Raw genomic sequence first — 21,804 nt, forward strand, 5'->3', positions numbered from 1 at the left:
AGCTTAGGTATTCATCTTCATTTGTCCACCATGTGAACATCCACAAGAATCAAGCATGTAGTGCTTAGGAATGCTTATCTTTATCTTGTCCTTGTTAGCACATGAGCTTGTCCTTATCAACACATGATCATTAACAATAGTTTCAATGATATATTCGTGCTGATCCACTTGAACTTGCACATCGCAATATTGATGACGATCACCACTTGACGTCATCCTTCATGGGTTGTATGAGATCTTTCTTTTGACGCAAGCCCATGGAAGCACACCTAACCCCCACATAGGACTCTCACAAAGACCATGGGTTAGTACAGAAACACGTAATGGACAATGCTTACCATACCATGGGATCACTTGATCCCTCTCGGTACATCTTATACGCTTTGTGTGTTGATCATCTTGATTTACTCTTTGTCTGAGATCTTGATCAACCTAGTGTCTCTATGACCATTCTTTGGATAATACCTTGAATACCATCTTGGTCATCATATAAACTCCTTGAACCCAACAGGTGGACTTCAAGAAGTGCCTATGGACAAATCCTATAAATATAACTTAAGGCAACCATTAGCCCATAGGAATTGTCATCAATTACCAAAACCACATATGGAGATATATGCTCTAACAATCTCCCCCATTTTGGTAATTGAAGACAACCACTTCAGGAGAGTTTATATAAGGAAATAAGCATAATCAAGCGCACACATACAAGGTAATAATGCATGCGTGCAAGATGTAAATGCTTACGCAATAAAAGCAAAACCCTCTAAACATATCCAAAGTAAACTCTCTAAACTTCTCCCCCATTGGCATCGATTGCCAAAATGGACGAAAAGTTTAGAAAGCCAATATAGTAGGTGGTGCTCCAAAAAGCGTGTACTTCTCAGCACATGAGTGCAGAGAAATACACAAATACAATGATAAGTAGTTGGAGGAAAACAAACTATATTGAGGACCCAAAGATTGCAAATAAAAGGATCGTATGCCACAAAGACATACAAAAATAGAGGCAAGCAATCAAAAGATTCCAGATGGAACAAACAATCATATGGTCCTTCAAACCACATGAATAAAAGATATTATGATAAAGGCAACAGAGTGTTTTATCAAAAACTAGAGAGGCTCCCCATGATTTGTGCACTAATATGAGATTTTTGTATTTGATACAGGTGCACAAAATAGGATCGTTGCTCCCTCAAAATGAATAAAAACACACAACGAGTGCAAGAATATAGATGAGACAATAAGCATATCAATTGCACAAAACAAATGGTTGAGCAACATGTAAAAGAAGCAACTTAAGAATAGGCTCAACCAAAGTAATGTGTGTGAGTCATGGCAAAACACTTGAGAAGACTAAGATAAGGATGAGCATTACTCATCAACATAGTCTTGATGAAATGAGATACAAAGTGCAAGACATATCATTCCCACACACACATACTAGAAAATGGGTTTACAAGCTTACTAATAAACAAAATAAGAACCAACGCTTGTGACAACCCATTGTGAAGCTAGGAAGTAAGAACCTTGTCAAGAGGAGGGATACTAATTGAAATGGCAAAACCCTCATCAAGACAAGCATGAGGAAAAATAATCTTCACGGCCAAAGAGTGCATAAAGATGTAGGAAAATAAGATACGCACTCAAAACAAATCCTTTCACGAAGCCACCAAAAACTAAAAAAGGAAATGCAACGATGGACGTGAAAGAAAAGAGGATATCAATTAGAGATGTAACTTCTCTCATGTGTAAAAGATTCTAAGTAGAAGACAATCATGATGATATATATCCACAAAGAAGGATGTACACACGAAATGGTTACAAGAAGGAACAAACTAGATATCCAAAAGGAAGTCATAAATATATCAATGAGATCTTTTGCTTGGAAGCATAGCACATGGCCTAATATTTTCTTATTGTACAATATGAACTTCCAACATACGAACATCAAAGACATCCCAACTAGTAGTAAGACATCACCGTTCGGATGCTTTGAGAAAGCAAACAAGTACTACAAGAACGAATCAAGAGATTCATGCCATGATGCAACGTGGAAAAGAAAAGACAGGTTGGGGCCTTTGCAAGAAAAGAATGCATGAAGTGGATACTTGTTACCGAGACAACATTGGATTGATGTAGTAGATAATTGTTCTTTGATCATCCTAACTTGGCTCCAATAATCACATGGTCTCAACACCTTCCTTATATGTGAGCTGAGCATCCAATGCATCTCTAGTTGTTCCTGGAACAGCAAAAACAAACAAAATGGTGCCCAAACTCATTGGGACCAAAGAGTTAGAAAACCAGCAATACATAGGACAAACTCCACATACATATGTGCATATAGATATGAATTTGAATTTCATGCACACTTTAGCCAATTTATGACAAGGTGGAGTTTCCCCTATATATTGGATCAAAGAAGGAAAACAAGCAAAAGAAGTTGTATATAGTAGATATGTGAAAGGATCGATATGGTTGGCTAGAGGGGGGGTGAATAGACAACGACCACTTTTTAATTAATCTTAACAAGTTAAGGTAAACACTATACGGGTTCACAAATAATATGACAAAGAGGTGACCCCTATAGAAGCTATCAACAAGACCTATTAAGACAAGTAAGATATTGTCACAAGGAAAAGCAAATACAAAGTAAAGGTTAGAGATAACCACAAGTGGAACCGATGGAGACGAGGATGTGTTACCGAAGTTCCTTCCCTTTGACAGGAAGTACGTCTCCGTTGGAGCGGTGTGGAGGCACAATGCTCCCCAAAAAGCCACTAAGGCCACCGTATTCTCCTCACGCCCTCGCACGATGCAAGGTACCGTGATTCCACTATAGGTGCCCTTGAAGGCGGCGACCGAACCTTTACAAACAAGGTTGGGGCAACTCCACACAAAGCTTGGAGGCTCCCAACAAGACCACGAAGCTTCACCACAATGGAATATGGCTTCGAGGTGACCTCAACCGTCTAGGATGCTCAAACACCCAAGAGTAACAAGATCCGCAAGGGATAGGTGGGGGAATCAACTTTTCTCTCGGTGGAAGTGTGGATCTAGGCCTTCTCAACCAATCCCTAAAGAATCAACAAGTTTGATTGGCTAGGGAGAGAGATCGGGCACTTTTAAGCTTGTGGAGCAACAATGGAGCTTAGAGAGGTAAGAGATAGGGTTCCTCAGCAAGAAGAACCCTTTATATAGTGGGGGGAAAATTCAGACCGTTTTCCCACTCTCTGCCCGAGATCCAGCGGTACTACCGCTGGGAAAGAGCGGTACTACCGCTGGATGCAGCAGTACTACCGCTGGGGCTTCCAGCGGTACTACCGCTGGCACCAGCGGTACTACCGCTGGCACCAGCGGTACTACCGCTGGCCCTTGGTAGTGCATAAGCACTACTACCGCCGAGAAAGTCTTCGCAAAAGGGTCCGTCCACGAACTACCGCTAGGTACGTGGAACAGGGCACCTGGAGCGGTACTACCGCCAGCCAGGGCGGTACTACCGCCAGCCTGGCGGTACTACCGCTGACCAGGGGCGGTACTACCGCCCGCCAGCGGTACTACCGCTGGCTGCAGCGGTACTACCCCTGGCAGTCCAGCGGTACTACCGCTGGGACCATTTTGCCGAGACGCAAAGAACAAAACGGCGAGGGCCGCTCCAAGGATAAAGGAAAGGGAGAAAATAGAGGTGTGCGTGTGCAAAGATAGATTCCACCCAAACCTTTCCACTACGGATCCCCTCTTAATAGTACGGCTTTCCTATGACTCAAATGAAGAGAATCTAGGATAGCGCCATGCTTCCGTTCCCGAAGAGAGGAGTCGTGTCGTCTTGTGCCGTTGACGAATGTTGCCTGAAACCTTGACACACACGATTAGTCCTGTACGGTACTGTCATCAATCACCAAAATTACTTAGGCATAAATTATGCCTCAACAATATGCATGCTCAAGACTCTCAAGAATCAACTCAACACAAAGTTGATAAGTCACCAAAAGACAAGGTATCAAGTGATAATAAGATCTTAAACAAAAAAAGGAACTATTACTTGAAGGATATCAATTAAAAGATACCTCAAGGAATGAGATATCCATTGACACATGCCAAATAAAAGGAAACAAGAAACCAATTGAAGGAAAACAAACACGAGGTATCTAATTTCCAAAAGAGAGCTAGGTTCCAACAAACCAAGCCCTCGACAAATTTTCATGATGGCACAAAGCATCATAAAGAGCAAGACTTGCCTCCCATCAACACACACTTGATGGGGATCAAAAGATTTTATGATGGGTGAATAACGGGAGTGTTCTAAAGAAAATAGGATAGCTCCCCCAAGGGACGTGCATTATATAGAATTTGCATTTAAATACAAAATGCACACGATGAGATCATCACTTTCTCTATATCTATAAAAACACTAGACATGTTAAAATAGATCCATAAGAGGCAAGGAAGACAAACGAAACACAAAATCCAATGTAAAGACGATTAGCAATTCCAATCACATGATGGGAATACCAATTGTCAAGGACAAGAAGTATTTTGGAAGTGATACTCATTTGTAAATCGCAAATATATCCAAGATCATCTTTACCCATAAAACGCAAGCAAATGACACTTGTAGAGCTAACATGCCACCTAGGAACAAGATAATTTACAATATCAACACTAAGTGGCAACACCTCAAATGTACACATTTTCTAGTTTTGTAATATGCACATAGCATATTACTCCCCCATAATGTGATAAACCATCAATATTAACAAGTGGCAAATTAAAACCAACAAGAGATACTTAATGGACCATATAGAATTTGAATTTCTCATGAGTAAGACATACCACATAGAAACTAGATAATCTTGAAATATCAAAACTAAGTGGTATTCCCCATGTATACACATTTATAGGATTGTGAGGTGTGCAAAGCACATCACTCTCCCACAATGGGATAATCCATTAATATCTCACAAGAACCAACAAAAATACAAACAAGACGCAAAAAGGCTCAATACAAGACTCACATGTACATGATATGCAAACCAACATACACAAACTCAATTACTCAAGATAAGCAAGTTGGAAGCACAACATATACAAACGCATGCAAGGTACAAAACCAAAACATGCAAAGGGGCAAGCACCTAACAATGTAAACAGTTTAAGTATAAGTTACCGTAAGGAGGCACATTGGATATAAGATAGAAACTCGATAATCCAAATGACTTGGCTTGAGATAATATGAATGATGAAGACCCCTTAATTCTTCATTATGTATCCAAGTCTCTAATGTCCTCCATAGTCACCTATTGATCAAGTTTGAACTTGTTGGTCCCCAACTACGTTGGGTCCTAAGAGGTTAATCACAATAGGCTTGTCAACCCAAATGGTTCTTTTCTTGACACCATTTTGAGTACCAACAAACTTGGCAAACACATTGCCAACCTTATCCTTCCCAAGGGAATAGATATCATCAATAGTGATTGGGTTGGATAAGTTACCTCTTGTGCAAGACGAAGTGACGTGACCCTTCTCACGACATAAGTAGCAACATCTACCCTTTGCTTTCTTCCCAGTTGATTTCTCACCTCGGGGAGTGTTGGCTTGGGTCTTATTGGGAAGAGGCCTTCCTTCAACTTGTAGTTGAATATGTGATTGAGTTTATGGCCGCTTTCCTTGTTGCTTGTGACTTTGAGACTTCGTCTTCAGAGGGCAAGATCTAACATGGTGCCCTTTAACTTTGCACTTGAAGCAAATGATTTTTGCCGAATTCTTGACTTGTTCTAGGCCCCTCTTGTTCTTGTTTGAGTTTACTCCAACATCATTTTTGTCATTCGGAGATGTTTGCTCACACAGGACGTTGTTGAGTGTGGACATCCCTTCATGACACTGTTCCAAGTCTTTCTTCAAAGAAGCGACTTGGGCCTTGAGCTCTTCGATTTCCTCTGCACGGTTAGTATCAATGCAAGTACTAGAGGAAGTGTAAGCTTCAATGTTAGAGCAACAAGGCAAGGAAAGTAATTCATCACACGAGGTAGCAATATTATGAGTAGACGAATTACGAGGACTAGCACATGGAAATATAGTACTTTGACTAGAAGTAGTGCCATTGTCCACATGAGGCTCACTTGATGTTACCTTGGTGATGATAGCCTCATGAGCTAACCTTTGCACATTATAGGATGTTAGAAGATCGGCATGAGAGCTTGTGAGCATTACATGGTTTTCTTCCAACTTCCCATAATTGCTAGTTAGTAAATAAAGTTGAGCACGTAGCTCAATATTCTCCTTCAATGTTGATACTTCAAATGAGGTAGAGTTAGATGTACAAGTATCATCAACAATATGAGAGGAGTAAGTAGCAAATAGAGACTTCTCATGAGTAGATTGAAGCTCCTCATAGATCTTAGAGGTTTTGATGAGCTCTCCCTTGACATTGTTGCATTCAAGGAGAAGGACCTCAAAATCCTTTTTAAGTTTATCATGAGTAACTTCAATCTCTCCTTTTGAAGATCTTAAGTCTCTACATGCTTGATGATCTTCTCAAGTTCATGTTCAAGTTGTTCACTTTTAGCTTGTTCATGATTAAGTGAATCATTACAATTTTCAAAGTAAGCAAGAACATCTTGGAATCTTTGAAGAGCGTTATTTTTAGCTTTATGAAGAATTTTACTGATCACATAGATATTTTCAGTCAAGTCATCATCATCATCCTCATCGCAAATATCATCGTTATTGCACAGGGAAGATGACACCTCATTATTACCTCTTGCCATGAGGCACATGTGAACTGGAGGAGTTGATGATGATTCTTTTGGTGAATCAGATTCTTCATTAGTCAAAAGTACTTCATATTTCTTGATTTCCCCTAAATGATTAGTCATAGAGCAACTAGGGAGAAACAAGATATTTTGATCAAGAGGACACGAGGAAGCAGGCATATCACCACAGACATTTGTCGAGGGATCTTTAGGTGAAATGCATGACCTATCAGCACAATAATTTACACTATATGTGGTGCTATATATGCTCGTGTCCATAGAGGCTATGACATTTTCATCAACATATATTTCTTCACTCACCATGTCATTACCTTGTGAGATTGAAGATGCTGAGGTGTGCAAGCAATCGGATATGGAAGTAGTGATGGACTCTTTAAGATCGAAAAGAGTGAAGAGCTCATGCACCAACTCCTTCATCATAATACCGTCTTCATCAAGATTGGACCCACCATATATATCTTCAAGTTTAGTCCAAACTTCATGAGCTGACTTGCAAGTCGAGATAGACTTAAACACTTCAGGACGTATGGTTCGATGAATGGCAAGAAAAGCCTCACAATCAAGATAAATTTCATTAGTAGATGAAGATGCATCATCCTTTTTGTCGGTAATCCCTACAAGAACAATTCGTAAAGTATTTGGGCCCATGGCCCGAAAGTGATGAAGCATACAGATTCTCCATAGGGTATAATTTGTGCCATCAAAGTCAAAGGTGCCATTGTGCACTAATCCAATAGTCGACATCGATACTCTCTAGGTCGTGAAACCTAATTAAAGAGAGACCTAGCTCTGATACCAATTGAAAAGACCTCGATGACGCCTAGAGGGGGGGGTGAATAGGCTATTTAAAAACTTCTTCGGATTTGGCTTAAACCTAATGCGGACATAAACTAAGAGGATACTTGTCAAGCACAAATCCTAAATGCACTAGGCACTGCAACGTGTATCAACAACACGATCTACCAAGATGGACACAATATAGTTACTAACAAGCACAAGTAAGTTACACAAACTTACTTGAGCTATATCACACGACAAGTAGGTGAACGACACAAGATACTAGATCACACTAGCACACGATATATCAAAAGCTGCAAGTGTGAACGTGTGGATATAGAAGGTATGCTTGAATGATCAATCTTGTACAAGAAATAGCCAACACAATATAATGAGCACAAACAATATGCAATGTATGTATGCTCAAGTAACACAAGTAAACCACAAGTAAGGAGTTAGGGTTAAGGATAACCAAGGTCACTGAGACGAAGATGTATCCCGATGTTCACTTCCTTGGAGGGAAGCTAGTCACCGTTAGAGAGGTGGATGTTACCATGAAGGCACACCAACGCCACGAAGGCTCACCCTATTCTACCTTTGAGATAACACCACGAAGGCGTTTCTCAACCACCAGTGGTAAGCCTTTGAGGTGGCTTCCAAACCCTCACAAACTTTTCCGGGGGGTAATCACACGGATTGATTCCTCTCGAAAGAACTCCTACCGCCTAGGAGTCTCCAACCTCCAAGAGTAACAAGATCACGGGGAATGCTCAAAACTTGCTCAAATCTCAAATAGCTTGGGCTGAGAGGAGGAGAGGGAGACGATCTATCTTTTGATTGGAACAACTCTCAAAGGGGCTCACAAATGCTCTTGGGATCTAAGATTTGATGTGAGCAAATGTGTGTGAGGTAGAAGTGTGTTCTTATGAGGATAAGGCTGTGTTGGTCACCCTCTCACGAAGTGGGAGGGGGTATTTATAGTGAGGAGAGAAAAACAGCCGTTGGGGACACTTTAAGTCACACAAGGGTCGGACGTCCGACAGTTTACGGAAGTCCGGGCGTCCGCAAGGGGTCGGACGTCCGACAGGGGTCGGTCGTCCGAGAGTTGTAGATATGTCTGGAAACACTATGAGTTGAACAGGGACCAGACGTTCGAAGAAGGCCGGAAATCCGAGTTATTCGACTCAACTTCTTCTGGTGCAAGGTTCCGGATTTTCGAAGGGGGCGGACGTCCGGCCCTCGGATGTCCGGAGGGAGCCAGAAATCCGAGTTAGAGAGCTCACATTCTTCTGGTGCAGGGCTCCGGATTTTCGAAGCTGGTCGGTCGACCGGCCCTCGGATGTCCGGAGGGAGCCGGAAATCCGAGTTATAGGGCTCAAGTTCTTCTGGTGCAGGGCTCCGGATTTTCGAAGCCTGTCGGTCGTCCGACCCTTGACCGACCCTCGGACGTCCGGAGGGAGCCGGAAGTCCAAGACATTAGACCTGTTTTGAGATAGGAGCAGAGTTGAGAATATGTGGTATTGAGCAGAATAGTGGATATCTAGTTTGAGCAAGTTCATCACAAAAACCTGTGATCCCCTCTTAATAGTGCGGGATCCCTAAAGACTCAAGAATTGTAAAAGGGGTACCGATGATCCATACTTAGTGTATACTTTTATTCGCTGATCATCACTCCGCACCACTAACGTCAAAGGAACTGATACCTTTGAGTTAGCCCTTTCACTTGAGCTTGATGTTGTTGTTCCTTCTTGGCTCAAGTTGAAAGCAAGACATGATGAAGTCTTCAAGCAGCTCTCCCATACACAATGTGGAAAGCCTAGCTTATGTATTCATCTTCATTTGTCCACCATGTGAACATCCACAAGAATCAAGCATGTAGTGCTTAGGAATGCTTATCTTGATCTTGTCCTTGTTAGCACATGAGCTTGTCCTTATCAACACATGATCATTAACAATAGTTTCAATGATATATTCGTGCTGATCCACTTGAACTTGCACACCACAATCTTGATGAGGATCACCACTTGACGTCATCCTTCATGGGTTGTATGAGATCTTCCTTTTGATGCAAGCCCATGGAAGCACACCTAACCCCCACATAGGACTCTCACAAAGACCATGGGTTAGTACACAAACACGTAATGGACAATGCTTACCATACCATGGGATCACTTGATCCCTCTCGGTACATCTTATACGCTTTGTGTGTTGATCATCTTGATTTACTCTTTGTCTGAGATCTTGATCAACCTAGTGTCTCTATGACCATTCTTTGGATAATACCTTGAATAACATCTTGGTCATCATATAAACTCCTTGAACCCAACAGATGGACTTCAAGAAGTGCCTATGGACAAATCCTTTAAATATAACTTAAGGCAACCATTAGCCCATATGAATTGTCATCAATTACCAAAACCACATATGGAGATATATGCTCTAACAATAGGACACTTCTTCCACTCCTAATGCATGCATTCTATGCTGCCAAGCATCCCTGGGGAAGTCCCTGCTAGCATTCATTGCCAACAAGTGGGCTATATCTTGAGGAGTCGGCTCTCTCAGGCACTCAGGGCCAAACATAGCAATCACAACCTTGTAGAACCTGTACATGGACTCTAAGCATGTAGACTCTCTCATACAGACGTACTCATCATTGAGATCACTGGGCACTCTGTATGCAAGCATCCTAATGGTTGTAGTGCATTTCTGATAAGATGAGAAGACAATCTTTCCAAGGACGTCCTCTTTGCACTCGAAATAGTTATCGTATCCGACCACCCCCTCTCTAATACGGTTGAAAACATGCCTAGCCATATGAAAACGTCGCCGATTTTTTTAATGTTTGGACAGCGGTTTGGTTGTGTCAAAGTAGTCCTTCCAAAGAAGGAAATGACCCCTCTCTCGGTTACGATTCAACGTCGGAAGGTGTCCCGGGATCGAGCCATAGAACAACGACAACTGGCTATTAAGGCGGTGATGGACCAACACGACAGCCAATATCTCATCCTTCTCATCGGGCGAGAAATCGTCGGAGTAGCAAAGGAAAATGTGGAAGAAGAACTCGTCGGCGGAGTCCATTTTATACCTTAACAAACTGTCGAACAACTTGTGGGCGTCGTCGAAGGAGCTGGCCGATGAAGAGATGTGTGGCTCCCTTGGACCAGGTGGCCGGCCAGGAGAAGTCCTGGCGGCGAGATGGTAGTGGCGGCAAGGTGGCGACGTTGGGGGAGGTGTGTCGGCACCGGCAATGGGCGATGGCGACGATGTGGCGGAGACGGGCGAGGGCTTCCTATCCATATGGGGTGGGAGAGGATGACCAATGTACCACCGACTAGCGGGCCAGGGGAGGAGTAGGTCGGCGCCGCATGCGTCCGTCTTGTGTCCGCGCTGACGCAAATCAGACTAAAAAGGGTCGATAGGCGGGCGAAAAGCGGACGCACGTACGTTTGGGTCGGCGCATTGGGCCACCTTTTCTGTCCGCCGCGACGCAAACAGACGAGCGCAGACGAAATGGATCGGCGTGTTGGAATTGCTCTAAGAGCACCTACAGTCCAACATTGCAAATATGACCTCCTAAACGCCCGGTCGCTGACCGGGCGTGTCCCCTATTTGTCCGTCCTTCGCAGCCACACTCCTCATTTTCTTCCTCATATGTCCGGTCACTTGCACATGATTGGTGGAGAGGGAGAGAGAGAAAGAAAAGAATGAATAAAGAAAAGAAAAAGTTGGTCCGGATGAAGTCGTGTCCTATGTGACGGACTGACGGGGCGTCCTCATATCCTTCTCATATTTGAGATGGATATGAGCATTTGCGAACAACCCGGACGTATGGGGGTGATATGAGGGGTCCGGTTGGATCACTTTTTTTCTTCTCTCTTCTATCCGGTCACTGACCGGGCGCGTCCGTAGGCGTATGAGGGGTTATTTGAGGGGTCCGATTGTATATGCTCTAAGGCATCTCCAACATTGATCCTCGAACCGTCGCCCACATCCGTTCTGTTTACGCCATCCATCGGTCCTGCACTGCTTAGCTGAACGGTGTGGACGTGTTTTTTTCATAAACCAAAAATAAAGTTGGGGGTTTTACGAACGTCCAGATTGTTGTCATGTCCGCTGTCGAGTACCTCAGCCCACCTAAAATTCTTCACTCGCACTTGCATGTGTTTCCGTATTCATGCCGTTGTAGAGAGGTCGCTCTGCAATGACGTCGACCAAAGCGGACACGACCTTTCTTGACGATACCACTGAAGCGGCACGATGGCCGAGAGAGCCACACTTGTCGTATTCCTTATGTTCACGCATGTTCAATGCCAGAGCGACTTTTGTTGTACGGGGCAAGAAGGCTATCTACAATCCCCGTTCGTTAATATGTCGTCATTAAGCAGACTAACCGGTCGAGGAACCAACTCAGGCATCACACAATGATGCACCTGGATGTTTGGCAGCACCGGAATTCGCTATTTAAAGGCGGCCACACTCGACCAATTCCTCAACACAACACTTACGCTCCACATCCTCCTTCTTTGCTCCACATCCGCCATGACCGCGAGCCGGAACACTATGTGGGATAGCTTTCGTCGGAGATGAAGCATGAGGTGGCCGCTCTTATTATTTTCAAAAGGTCAAAGATTTATATATTTGACTAAAGTGATATAGAAACGTTAACTTTGACAGATAAAATGCGATTGTGTGTGATAAAATACGGGACTTCTCCTCTCTGTATGCCGCTAACGAAAAGAAGGGGTGGGAATCCCGGCTATTCGTTGCGACGTTTGTAGTTAGGTCCCATAGGGTTAGTATTTTGTTCTCCGACGATAGCGTTATGCCGATCAAGAATAACACTTATTTTCTCAACTCCTGGTCCATCTTGTTGGCGGCAATCTTGTCGACAATTATACTAGGGCGGGGATCGTCTGACCGTTGCTCTTGTAGAGTGGTGGGTATGTTCATGTCTTTGTGTTACGTAGGTGGACTTTGAAGATGTCTTCCGGCGGAGTGGATGCTGACTCTTCATGTCTTCTCCTCTTACTTTTTCTCTGGTCGGCGATGTTTGAACAATTTCAACATAACTTGGGAGCTTATAAAGTTAGGTCTCACTGACTTTGTCTGGCCGGATTTGGGGTGGTCGTCCAACCTTCTTTGTCTTTTTTTCTACGCAACGATTTGTTTTGTCAAATCATTGTTGTCGGCATCTTCTGGCTTTGGCAGATAAGTTCAGTCGTTGCGTCAACAATGTTTTCCTTATCTTGCTCCCGTGTGTGTAGAGACATCATCGAGCTCGCTCACCGCTTGCCGCCGCCGAGTGCAGGACAAAGACGTCGTCGATTTCTTAATGGATACATATGTAATTTTATTTTTTTATAAGGATGTTCTTGTAATGGTTGGTCAACGTTTTTCACATGGCATGTGGCCTTTTTCTCAAAAAAAAAAGGTAAATAAGAGTAGTATTGGAACGAGCTTGGAAATTAAACATGCAGTGAAGATTAAAAACTGGAAATGAACTCCTTCTCCTTTGCCCGAAATGGACTTGGCATCTCCATCGGCGCTTCAGCGGTCACCGGACTCTCCCCACTATAATTGGCTCCTCTGCTGGCTGCTGCTGCCCCTCATCAACAACCTCTCCGCTTTCTCCTTCCCGTCTCTCTCCTCTCCTCTGGTCCCGATTCCCTTCTCCGAGCTCCTCCCTATAAATAAGGCGGCCCGCGGCGGCCATCAATCCCCGTCACCGCCTACCGAGAGGCCGCGAATTATTCCTCCGCCCGCCGCGAAAACCCTAGCCGCCGCCGATCCCATGGCCACCGCCTCCAGCCAGGCGAGCCTCCTCCTCCAGAAGCAGCTCCGAGGTGCGGATCCGCCCGCCGGCTCCCGATTTGCCCGCCCACGCGCGTCGCTTTTCTCCCCCGCTCGGTTTCGACTGATCTGGCTTGCCGTGGTCGATGCAGATCTCGCGAAGCACCCCGTCGATGGGTTTTCAGCTGGGCTCGTCGACGACAGCAACGTCTTCGAGTGGCAGGTCACCATCATCGGCCCGCCGGAGACCCTATAGTGAGTTCGGATTCCCCTCCGATCCGCATCGCCTCTCGATTTCGCATCGCCGTGAATTCTGCCTGTTTTGTGTGTCTCTGACTAAATTCGTTAGCGCCCAAGGTAGCGTAGCATGGGGTTGAACTTTCCTTTGTCTCTCGCGTGTTGGCATGGCTATCCTACCCGTAATACACGGCCGGCCGAGTTCCATTGGCACCGTGCGTGCGAGAGCGCACAGCCGCACAAGCAACTCTCTTTACTGGGCAGATACATCTGGTGGTGGTGTGGAATTGGGGCTGCCTTTGCCCGTCGCGGTGTGCAGATTCAAGGAAAATTGGGTTGGATCGTGTTCTGCATCATGTTAATAGGTTGAGCTATATGTATCATCTGGTTGGAGTTTAGTATAATATGCAGATGGGTAAATTGGGTTGCTCGCCCCATTCCGTGCTGGTGAGGTTCATCGTGGTTTGGGGTTATTTCTTCCATTTCTTCGGTAGCACTCTGCTTCTGTAAAATGCCGGGCAAGTTTGTGAGGCTTCTCTCAAGTAGTAGTAGTGACTAGTGACGCCCTGGAGTTCCATTCTAATTTCATCAGGTGATTTGTTGCATGAGGGGATTTTTCATAGCAATCATAAAATTCCCTCTCTGATAAAAATTTAAGTTGAAAGTAAACACATCCAAGTGAGGTAAATTGATTCTTGCTATTACTTAATGCATACGTTTTTTAGGCCAGAGTTGTGTAGATACTTACTGATTTTAAGTAGCACCTGCTGGTACTTGTAAGTGATAATAGTGTGGATCAGGGAGTTCAATGTGCATATGCACCGCCGAACACCCCTCTTCGGTTCAAAACCTGTGCTCTCATTCATAGAGATAGGTTTGGGTTGGAAAGAGAGCATGTCAACCTTTAGACCATCACTTGTACTCCATGCCATTTGTTTCAAGTGTACCAAGCAGCAATTTGGGTTTCTTTGTTGGTTTCTTCTCTTCCTTCATGTGTCTGGCAATGTTTACACAATCGAAATTTGTGTCCCTTGTGGAGGTGGCGGAATCCAGCTGCTGATGCGGGTGGCTTTCTAAAAAAAAACTGCTACACATCAAAATTACCAAGATAATATTGGTTATTTATCTTGTTATTTGACTTGATGATCATTAGTATGTGAGTGGGAGGAAAGAGTTGGCTGTCTGGCTTTGTATGAAGTTTACATCCATCTTTTCTTGGCGATGAGTAATGTGGCTTCCAAAAGAAATGAACAAACCATATGATAATGCCATAATGGACTGAGGGCTAAAAATTCTGAGTAGTTGACAGGAGGTTATGTCTATGTGGTCGGCATGAGTTACCCACGACTTAATGATTGTAATTGCTTGTAACAATTTGGCATATTTGGTAGAACATGTTCTTATCAATATTAATTTATTTAACAAGCATACACTATCAGATCGTTTTTACAATGCTGAAATTTTATGTTCCTTTTGTCTGGAAGAGAACTGGCGATGATCTAAGGAGCTTTGTTGTTGTTTTTGGATAGCTTACATATTGCTTTCATGCTTTGAGACTCTGGGGATCTGTTGTATGGATCTTGCGGCATCCTGGCCTTTTCTTCTAATACAAGAAGAATGCATTTGGGCGCGGTGCTTGAAGGGGGAGGGGGGTATCATATCCTTTGATCTGCTCAGTAACACTGATTTTCTTTTTGCAGTGATGGAGGCTATTTCAATGCTATTATGAGCTTCCCACAAAATTATCCGAACAGCCCTCCAACAGTTAGATTCACTTCTGAAATGTGGCATCCTAATGGTCAGATGTTCACAATTAGAACTTTATGTACTCGCACAATCCATTAATCTGACATTATGCTATTTTTTCCAGTTTATCCGGATGGGCGGGTATGCATTTCTATTCTTCATCCACCTGGTGATGATCCCAACGGATACGAGCTCGCGAGTGAGCGTTGGACACCAGTCCATACGGTAGTGCTTCTTATGTAGTGTCTACCGCGCTAAAAAATTGCTTCTGTTCCATTTCTTCTGCTTAATACCTTTATCTGCTACATTTGTCGCCATACATCATCAAACATCATTCAAAAAGAAAAAGAACCATGTAATGCCAAGTGGTTAAAGATGCAAGAATTTAAGTTCATAGATAATATCTGCATTATCTTGTATTGGTAATGTGTTTGAATGCTTGATGCATTATCATCAATACAAAAACTAAGCCTTTAGTCTCAAGCAAGTTTGGGTAGGCTAGAGCTGAAACCCATAAGATCTCGAAACCAACCCATGGTTCTGGCATGTGGATAGCTAAGTTCCACACACCCCTGTTCATGGCTAGTTCTTTGGTGATATTCCAGTCCTTCAGATTTCTCTTTACATACTCCTCCCATGTCAAGTTTGGTCTGTGTTGTACATGCCCCAACCATCTTAGATGATGTTGGACAAGCTTTTCTTCTCTTGTCAGAGAACTCCAGAACCTTGGCGCCACTTCATCCATCCGGCTTTGATTCGATGGCTCACATCTTCATCAATGTCACCATCCTTCTACGGCATGACCCCAAATATTGGAAGGTGTCCTTCTGATGTACCACCTGCTCATCAAGGCTAACCTCCTTTTCGTGCATAGTAGTACTGAAACCGCACCTCATGTACTCATTTTTAGTTCTAGTAAGCCTAAAACATGTCGATTCCAAAGTTTGTCTCCATAGCTCTAAGAGCATCTTCAGCCGCGCCCCCAAAACGCCCTCCCAAGTGCCTTCTTAATCGCCGGCGCTAAAAAAACCGCCCAGTCGCGCCCCCAGGACGTCGTTTTGCGCCGGATTTGGCCAAAACTAGCTCCGGCGATCCCAGGCCAAACCCAGCCTCCGGGGGGCGACCAGCGCTATTTTTGCATGCACAAACCCCACCTGTCAGCCTCCCTCCTCTCTCCTCTCTTTTTCTGCAAGGCCCACCATGTGCATGAAAAAAGGGAATCTTTCCTTCTCCCTGTCTCTCTCCTCGTGTGGCCGGCTGGGTGAGGACGTGGCTGGAAACCTAAGTTCCCCCGAGCCTTTTTTTCGCCGGTTGGCCCCCAGGCGGCACTATCTCGGCCCCTGGGGGCGCGTAACGGCTGGAGATGTTCTAACTTTCTAGTAACCCCTGTCTGGCTATCATCGACTAGCATGACATCATTAGTAAGGAGCAAATACCATGGTACATCTCCTTGTATATCCCTTATGACCTCATCCATCATCAAAACAAAAAAGATAAGGGCTCAAAGCTGACCCTTTGTGCAGTCCTATTTTAATCAAGAGGTCATCAGTGTCACCATCACTTGTTCGAACACTTGTCATAACATCATCGTACATGTCCTTGTAAATTTTAACTAAATGCATTATTATCACTACTTGTAAATTTTAACTAAAATTTCAACTGAGAACAACCTTATCGTAAAAATGCAACTATTTGTCATTGTATTATAGAATAATGGCAATGCCTTTCTCGTGCATTTGTATGTGTTTATGATGACCTTTTATGTCTTAATTTTTTACTTGTATAGCCTTTAAGTTTGTCCTTTTAGTAAGAAAGATGCTCAAATACTTATAATCATCGGACTGAAGTGTTGTCATGTCTATGGTTAGAGTACTACATCATTGTCTACGTATGAGCGTTGACAGTCTTAATTTACCATCAGTTTAGTAGGTTCATTTGATAAAGGTTGGAAAACACGAAGAGGCTTTGACTGTTTCGGTCTTGTAGGATTCTGTTTTCGTGTGTGAATGAACACCATCTTCTGAAAATGCTCACACTCCTCATGCTGATGTTAAAAATGCTTTAAAAATACCAGAGGACTTGATTTTTATGCATGCTTTTGAATCCATCATCAGAAAGAGATAGTCATTTTATTAATTACACTCTTACGATGGTACTTTGAAATGCGGTACATGTTTCACTGTTCTCCTCACAAGCATATATATTTCTTTGGGTTAATTATGAGCTCAACATTGAGCATTTTCCACTTGATTGGAGTGCTCTTCTTGACCAGATTTTCCGTTTCCTTTTTAGTTTCTGACCTGAAGGTGAGTAGTTAGCAGACATGTGCCAATGTTTGTGTATGCTTCTAATAGTTGTTAATCTAAACTTTGGTCTCCATTTGCAGGTTGAGAGTATAGTATTAAGCATCATTTCGATGCTTTCTAGTCCGAATGATGAATCACCGGCAAATATTGAAGCAGCAGTAAGTTGACTTTAATAATTGCCATAAAAACTCCATTTTCCTAATGATTTGTCTAGATGAGAGATCTTCCCATCCCCGTGTTTTCACGTGTCTAGATGATATATTTAAAAAAAAAAGCAATTACAGTTGCTGTTACTCGCCAATGCTGAATATTCTGTGCTGACAGCTCTAAGAAAGTTAACTGTTGTGCATGTTAGGTCATTACGTAATATTCATTGTGAAGAGACCAGACAGCAATGGCTTGAAGTAGCAGGCTGCTTGGCGATGGAGGGTACTGGTTGGGAATGAACGGATCTAGGATATAGCCGGTCAAGAACGACGACAGTGTCATTTTAGAACTTGAGATTTTGTTTATTATCTCTTAGATAGAGCTGAGCCTAACAGAAAAGTGGAGATATGATGAATCTCTACTAATCAACTGGACATATAAGTATCCAAAAACAGCACATGCAGCTAAAATACGAATCATGGAGCTCACCAGTGCTATTCAGCAAAGGCACGTGCAGCTAAAAGACATATAGCTAACCTAACTATGCATCTAAGCGAACTGAGAATATAACTGGATTCCAAAGTCCTGTGCCTACCCATGTGTGCTGTCAGCCTGCCACTGCTGCTGCTGCTGCTGCTGCTGTTGTCTGCACTCACATCCCCAATGTTAATCTTAATGCTTTTTTCAGTAATCATTGTTGATATATCAACACCATCCTGCTGGGACACCTAGAACCCAAAGGTTCCATGAGATACTCTTGCAACCAGCTTTTCAGTGTCTTATGCTAACCTTGCAATATTTGTAATTCGAGCTGTCTTTTTGCTGAATGGAAAGTTATCGCTGTGTACCCTTTTGCACTTCCTAATGGGTGTTTCTTGTGCAGAAGGACTGGAGAGAGAAGCAGGATGAGTTCAAGAAGAAGGTTAGGCGTGCCGTAAGGAAATCCCAGGAAATGCTCTGAATAAAATGGGAGTACCGGGGAAGTTAGCCATGCCATTTCAGGTGTGGAGGGTTTTGCTGTCGATCTCCAAATGTCCATCCGACACTAGCAATTTCACTTCTCCCCTGTATATTTTCCATTGGCCTGTCTCCTGTGGAGGTCTTGGTTTTGGCTCTGAAAACGCAACCCTTATTCTAAGGGCCTGGTTGTTGTAATTGTGTGGCTTCGGCTATCAAATATTGAGAAACTTTGGAGAGCTGCTACTTACCATAATTTTTTTAACGAATCTGATATAAAAGGACACCTGCCTGATCAGCTAATTGTTGAAGACTTCCAGAGTGGGACGTATATGTGTAGGGCCACTCTGCTCTCCTCTGGAAGCAATCACAAGCCCTTGGCCTACCAGTTTAGAAACTAAAATTGTCATGGAACTGAAATCGTTCCACCGAAGGTACAGATGCAACAAACCTGTGCTTACTCTCTCGTCGCTGTATATGGAAATCGGGACGGTGCTATGGTTGAATATAGCGAATCTTTCAATCTGAACTGAACTGAACGGTAATATGGTTGAATCTTCCAATCTTTCAATACAGTGAATTTGTTTGTTCCAAAAAATTAAAATGATAAACCTAAGCTTCCACGCCAGCTGTGTTTGAAGGAAGGATTATATAAGACGAGCCTTATTCCTGCACAAAGAGGCTGCACCGAACCCAACATTGTTTGTTTCAAATATTATTTTCATAAAATATACTCCAAGACGGCTGACACATCTACAAGATTAACTGGTTATTATCTACACCCTCCGTTTCAAAATTCTTGTCTTAAGTTTGTCTAGAAATGGATGTATATAAATACTAAAACATGACTAGATACATTTGTATGACAAATTTAAGACAAAAAAATTGAAACAAAGGGAGTACAACTTTCTCTATGGAATTGTTCGACTTGACTGATAAAACCAATTCAATCTCTGTACATGAAATACCCAAAATCAACTGAACTACAACAATAACTTAATAAACAATAGCACCTTGACCACATGTTCTGGACAGTGATGGCCATTGCCAGCCCAGGTCTTCCCTGGGATGGAATGGTCCCATCCCCAACAAGTAGATCAAATTACAGCAATAGTCACCAGAGGGTTACACGACGCAAATGGATAAGCCATTTGGAGTAAAACTGGCTGATAGGGATGCATGAGCACTGGCGAAATTCTGCACTCCGTGACAATCCTCCTGGACGGCAGCTGGGGTCTTGGGACCAATCATCTTCACAAGAACCCTGAATACCTTTGTGGGCGCTGCCAGTATGCCACTGTCTGCTGAAAAACACAAGAAACAAAAACAAAAGCCAAGACGAAATTTCCTCCACAACAACTAAGAAAAAATTGATCATAGTGGGATTCGAACCCACGACCTATAGATTCGGAATCTAACGCGATATCCACTTCGCTATATGACCATTATTGGTTTCAGTACACAAATTTTGATACATAGGGGCACCTACATCCATGTCCTAACTTCAAAGAGGGAAGGGCACCAGAGACAACAGATAAGGCTAAGGCACAGACATAACTAGTAAGGCACACACATATAACTAGTATCAGCAACATCAGACTGAAACAAAGGTGGTAAATAAGAACTGGCATCAAATTATCAGTAGGGGAAGCACACTCTGACTCACACGTCTATAGAACCGGTTAGATCGGTTAATTCGTGTGAAGGTTGTTATTGCGAACAGCTTTTGGAGTTTGGGGTGAAACTCGAACCAAAACAGAGGGTTATACAGTGAACCCTAAGACATGTTCACAGGGGTAATCTGGACTTCCATCTACATCTGTAGAATGAAAACCAAAGCACGGCACATTTCCCAAATATGCAACATATACAGTCATGGATGATTTATTATAAACTCCTAAATGATGATTTTACTAACACTATTGCACTGTACATGGACTTCTGTATCTAGGAATGATGCCACATAGGATTGAATCTGATGTGGAAGGTTAAAGAAGAGAGAGAGGGTACCCATGTCTTACAAAAGATACAACTAAAATTAGAAAACCAAAGCATATGTGGGTCACTTCAGTGCTGGACGAATCCATTGCGCCCCTGCCTCCAAAATGAAATCCATGTTTGTATTATTTCTTCCTCTAACCTTCCCCGTACTCCCTTACAAATCCGGTGATTGTTCTCTGCCTAGTTTCTTCCTGTTGCGGTAACAGACGGGGAGACACTGCACTGCCCTCAGACAGCGACCTACTCTGGCGTCGGAGGTCACCCCTTCACCAGATCTGCATGGCCAGCGGCAACACCAGCCAGGGTCTCCTTCACCATTGACTGTCTCCAGTGACGGCAGCATCATCATCACTTGCTGTGTGCTGAGTTTAAGGTGTTATTTTTGTTCAGGTCTGGTTGGGAGAGTCAGAGACATGGAGAAGCTTTCGGGCAAACACTAAGCAAGCTTACGTGATACTACCCTCGAGTGATATAATGCATCGTATAGGTATAGTAAGAGATAATCTCGGCTGACACATATACTCTCGCACTCTGTAATACCTGTCTTTTGCTTTACATGTTCCTCACTGCGATGACAGTACAAATTGGGATTTAAATGCAGTGCCTGTTTGCTTTTGACTTCTTCTGTTTATTCAGCAGTAATCTTTTTTCTCCCTGCACATGAATGTTCAATGAACTGCCGGTGAGATGTTGTGCCTGCCAGCCGTTTGTTTCTATTGTTTATTGCAAAGAACTGTGTATTAGCAAACTTGGTACTAGTTCAACATATCTCTTCTATTTTACATGCTCACAAGTTGGTCACAAGAATAAAATGTTACTACTGATCATATGCAACAAAACAGAAGCTCTAAATACAGCACAAAAGATATAACCCATTGAGAAAGATGCATCTAAACCTCTATTAAGGATCGTCTTATCAGGCGACTGTTCGCTGGGAGCGGGTGGCATTTGCAAACGTTTTGATGGCATTTTAGTTGGTCGGGGGGTGGCAGTTTCTTCAGAACAGCATGGCATTTTCCGGAATGAAGGCTCAATACTGCCAACCTCCCAGAAAATGCCATGTT

At 43.2% G+C, this 21,804-nt stretch overlaps 1 protein-coding gene and 1 non-coding gene across 2 annotated transcripts; one reads left to right on the forward strand and one right to left on the reverse strand.

Moving 5' to 3' along the window:
* Nucleotides 1-13,110: 13,110 nt before the first annotated feature.
* LOC123444937 (ubiquitin-conjugating enzyme E2 7) lies at nt 13,111-18,978 on the forward strand. Its single transcript, XM_045121826.1, has 6 exons — nt 13,111-13,399; nt 13,499-13,601; nt 15,284-15,381; nt 15,454-15,554; nt 17,716-17,793; nt 18,666-18,978. Exons 1-6 carry the CDS (start codon nt 13,348-13,350, stop codon nt 18,741-18,743), a joined length of 510 nt encoding a protein of 169 aa, XP_044977761.1. The 5' UTR covers nt 13,111-13,347; the 3' UTR covers nt 18,744-18,978.
* Nucleotides 18,979-20,110: 1,132 nt separating this feature from the next.
* TRNAR-CCG lies at nt 20,111-20,183 on the reverse strand. The gene has a single exon. It is a non-coding gene; the product is annotated as a tRNA-Arg (tRNA).
* Nucleotides 20,184-21,804: the final 1,621 nt, after the last annotated feature.

The sequence above is a fragment of the Hordeum vulgare genome, chromosome 3H (assembly GCF_904849725.1).
Source record: "Hordeum vulgare subsp. vulgare chromosome 3H, MorexV3_pseudomolecules_assembly, whole genome shotgun sequence".
In the NCBI taxonomy this organism is placed as follows: Eukaryota; Viridiplantae; Streptophyta; class Magnoliopsida; order Poales; family Poaceae; genus Hordeum; species Hordeum vulgare.